Genomic DNA, 2,218 nt, shown 5'->3' with positions numbered 1-2,218 from the left:
AAAAAAAAAAAAAAAAAAAAAAGCGAAAAAAAGAAAAAGGGGGAAATCTGGCAAAACGAAATGAGCACAAACATGCACTTGTATAATATATGCGCGTGTGCTGCAGAGGTTGGAACGATTTACACACCGCCTCTCTTGCGAGGGGCGCACTTAATTATGTCATCCACTCGCAAAATCATCTCGACTGCCTCGGTGGCGGAGGTCAATTGAGATAACTTTGAATTATATGACTCATAAATACCGAGCTCCATGACATTTCCCACATCTCCAGTGTTGATGTCGATGCCAGCGTAAGCATTCCCCTTGGTATGTTGGGCTCTTATTTTGCTCACAACTTCTGAGCTATCAAAGCCTCCATTGTCTAATATGTATGTTGGAATTTGTCTGAGCGCCTTTGCAAAGGCTTCAATAGCTAAGCTTCGCTTTCCCTCTACAGTCCTCGCTAAATTATCCACAGCGTTACTCATGAGCATTTCTGTACAGCCAGCTCCCAAAACGACTCGATTGTCCTTCATCGTTTCTGCTAGAACGGCAAGTGCGTCATGTAACGACCTTTCACTTTCCTCCAAAATGTGTGAAGAGGCACCCCTCAAAATGATTGTACATGCTCCATTTTTTTTGCACCCAGAAAATCGAATTAATTTATCCTCTCCTATAATGACTTCTTCAATTTTTTCACAATATCCTAATTTGATATTAAGATCCTTTTCAAAAGTGGATGCAATTTCTGCTCCTAAACAGCTAGCTAATCTTTCCATACCATCGAAATCGCTATGTTCAATTGTCATAACATTGTTCTCGCGAAAAATTTGTTCAGGATAATTATAAATCAATTGTCTGTTAATAAAAACGTTACATCCATGTGCAATAATATTTTCCACTTTTTTTTTCATTTTTAATTTTTCTTCATTCTCTAAATCTTGTATATCTTCAAAACTATTCACATTTACTTTTGTGCCATATATTTTAACCTTGTCTGTGTCCATGGGTGTGTTGGCTACCATGACGTTACATTTTGTGAGACTTTTTGGTTGGTTTATTCCAATTCTCTTTTCTAATATGAATCCTTCTTCCAAATAAGAATCTTTAATGGTGCCTCCAGTTTTTTTTATTATTTGAATTAGATCTAAATTAAGATTTTCTTTTATGCGTAGAATTGCATTTACGGCTAGCTGGGAGAAATGTTCCTTTTCATGTGTCAATAGTTTGGAGGACAAAGTGGTCCTCGCAATTTTTAGCATATCTTCTTTAAACTGTTCAGAATTCATGTCATGACTGAAACAACATTTTTCCAATGCATCTCTCGCTGCCTTAAGTGCCATGCGAAATCCATCGCAAATAATTTGGGGGTGTATTTTATTCTCAATTAATATTTCTGCATTCCTAAGCATTTCTGCTGCTAGGACTACAACTCCTGTTGTTCCATCTCCACATTTGTTATCCTGCTGCATGCTAACGTCTACTAATATTTTGGACACAGGATTATCTAACCATACTGACTTGAGGATCGTTGCTCCATCATTGGTGACTGTGTGTTGGTGACTTCTCGCGCCTTCTATATTCAATGGGGTCAATATTTTGTCCAGCCCCCTTGGCCCCAGTGTGCTTTTCACCAAGTCTCCAACAGCGATGGCTCCCACGAAATATTGCAGCCTCGCGATTTCCCCCTTGTCCTCCTGCGCGCCCTGCTTCAGCACGTCTGGCACGATGGTGTTCATCTTCGCAGTAAGGGTGTGAAGAAGTTAGTAAACGCGTAGCGCAATTAGCAAAGGTGGATACTCGCTAATTACTGACACTGCATGGACCTACCTTTCGTTACGGGATGTACAAAGATATGCTTACACGCACGTGCCAATGAAGTACCTACGCGCGGCCAAGTCGGCTGGGCAAATGTGCTCAATTATGAGCTATAGTTGTAGGAAGCAAAAAAAAAGAAAGAAAACCATGGGGAAGGAAAAATGAGGCCCATGCAAAATACAGCCCTACAAGGTTAATACAAAAAAGGGGAAAGTAAAAAAAAAAATTAACAAAAAAGAAACCAAGTGAGTAGCAGCGTTTTTTTTTTTTTTTTTTCTTTTCCTTTTCTACTTCTTATATGCATGCTGTGGTCTCCCTATGCAAATTGCCCAAAAAAAAAAAAAAAAAATATATATAGCCTAATTTTGTATGCCCAGATTTCACGTACGTTGTTTGTTTTTTAAGCAGGGTAGGCAGCGGT

The 2,218-nt window shown here is 39.1% G+C and overlaps 1 protein-coding gene across 1 annotated transcript; it reads right to left on the bottom strand.

Annotated features, from left to right (window-relative positions):
* Positions 1–119: 119 nt before the first annotated feature.
* Positions 120–1,718, bottom strand: AK88_00685 (T-complex protein 1, beta subunit; the record flags this gene model as incomplete). Its single annotated transcript, XM_012478331.1, has 1 exon — positions 120–1,718. The coding sequence occupies one exon, from the start codon at positions 1,716–1,718 to the stop codon at positions 120–122; it is 1,599 nt and encodes a 532-aa protein (XP_012333754.1).
* Positions 1,719–2,218: the final 500 nt, after the last annotated feature.

Source organism: Plasmodium fragile (assembly GCF_000956335.1).
Source record: "Plasmodium fragile strain nilgiri unplaced genomic scaffold supercont1.5, whole genome shotgun sequence".
NCBI lineage: Eukaryota > Apicomplexa > Aconoidasida > Haemosporida > Plasmodiidae > Plasmodium > Plasmodium fragile.
This window is presented reverse-complemented; position numbering and strand designations above follow the sequence as displayed.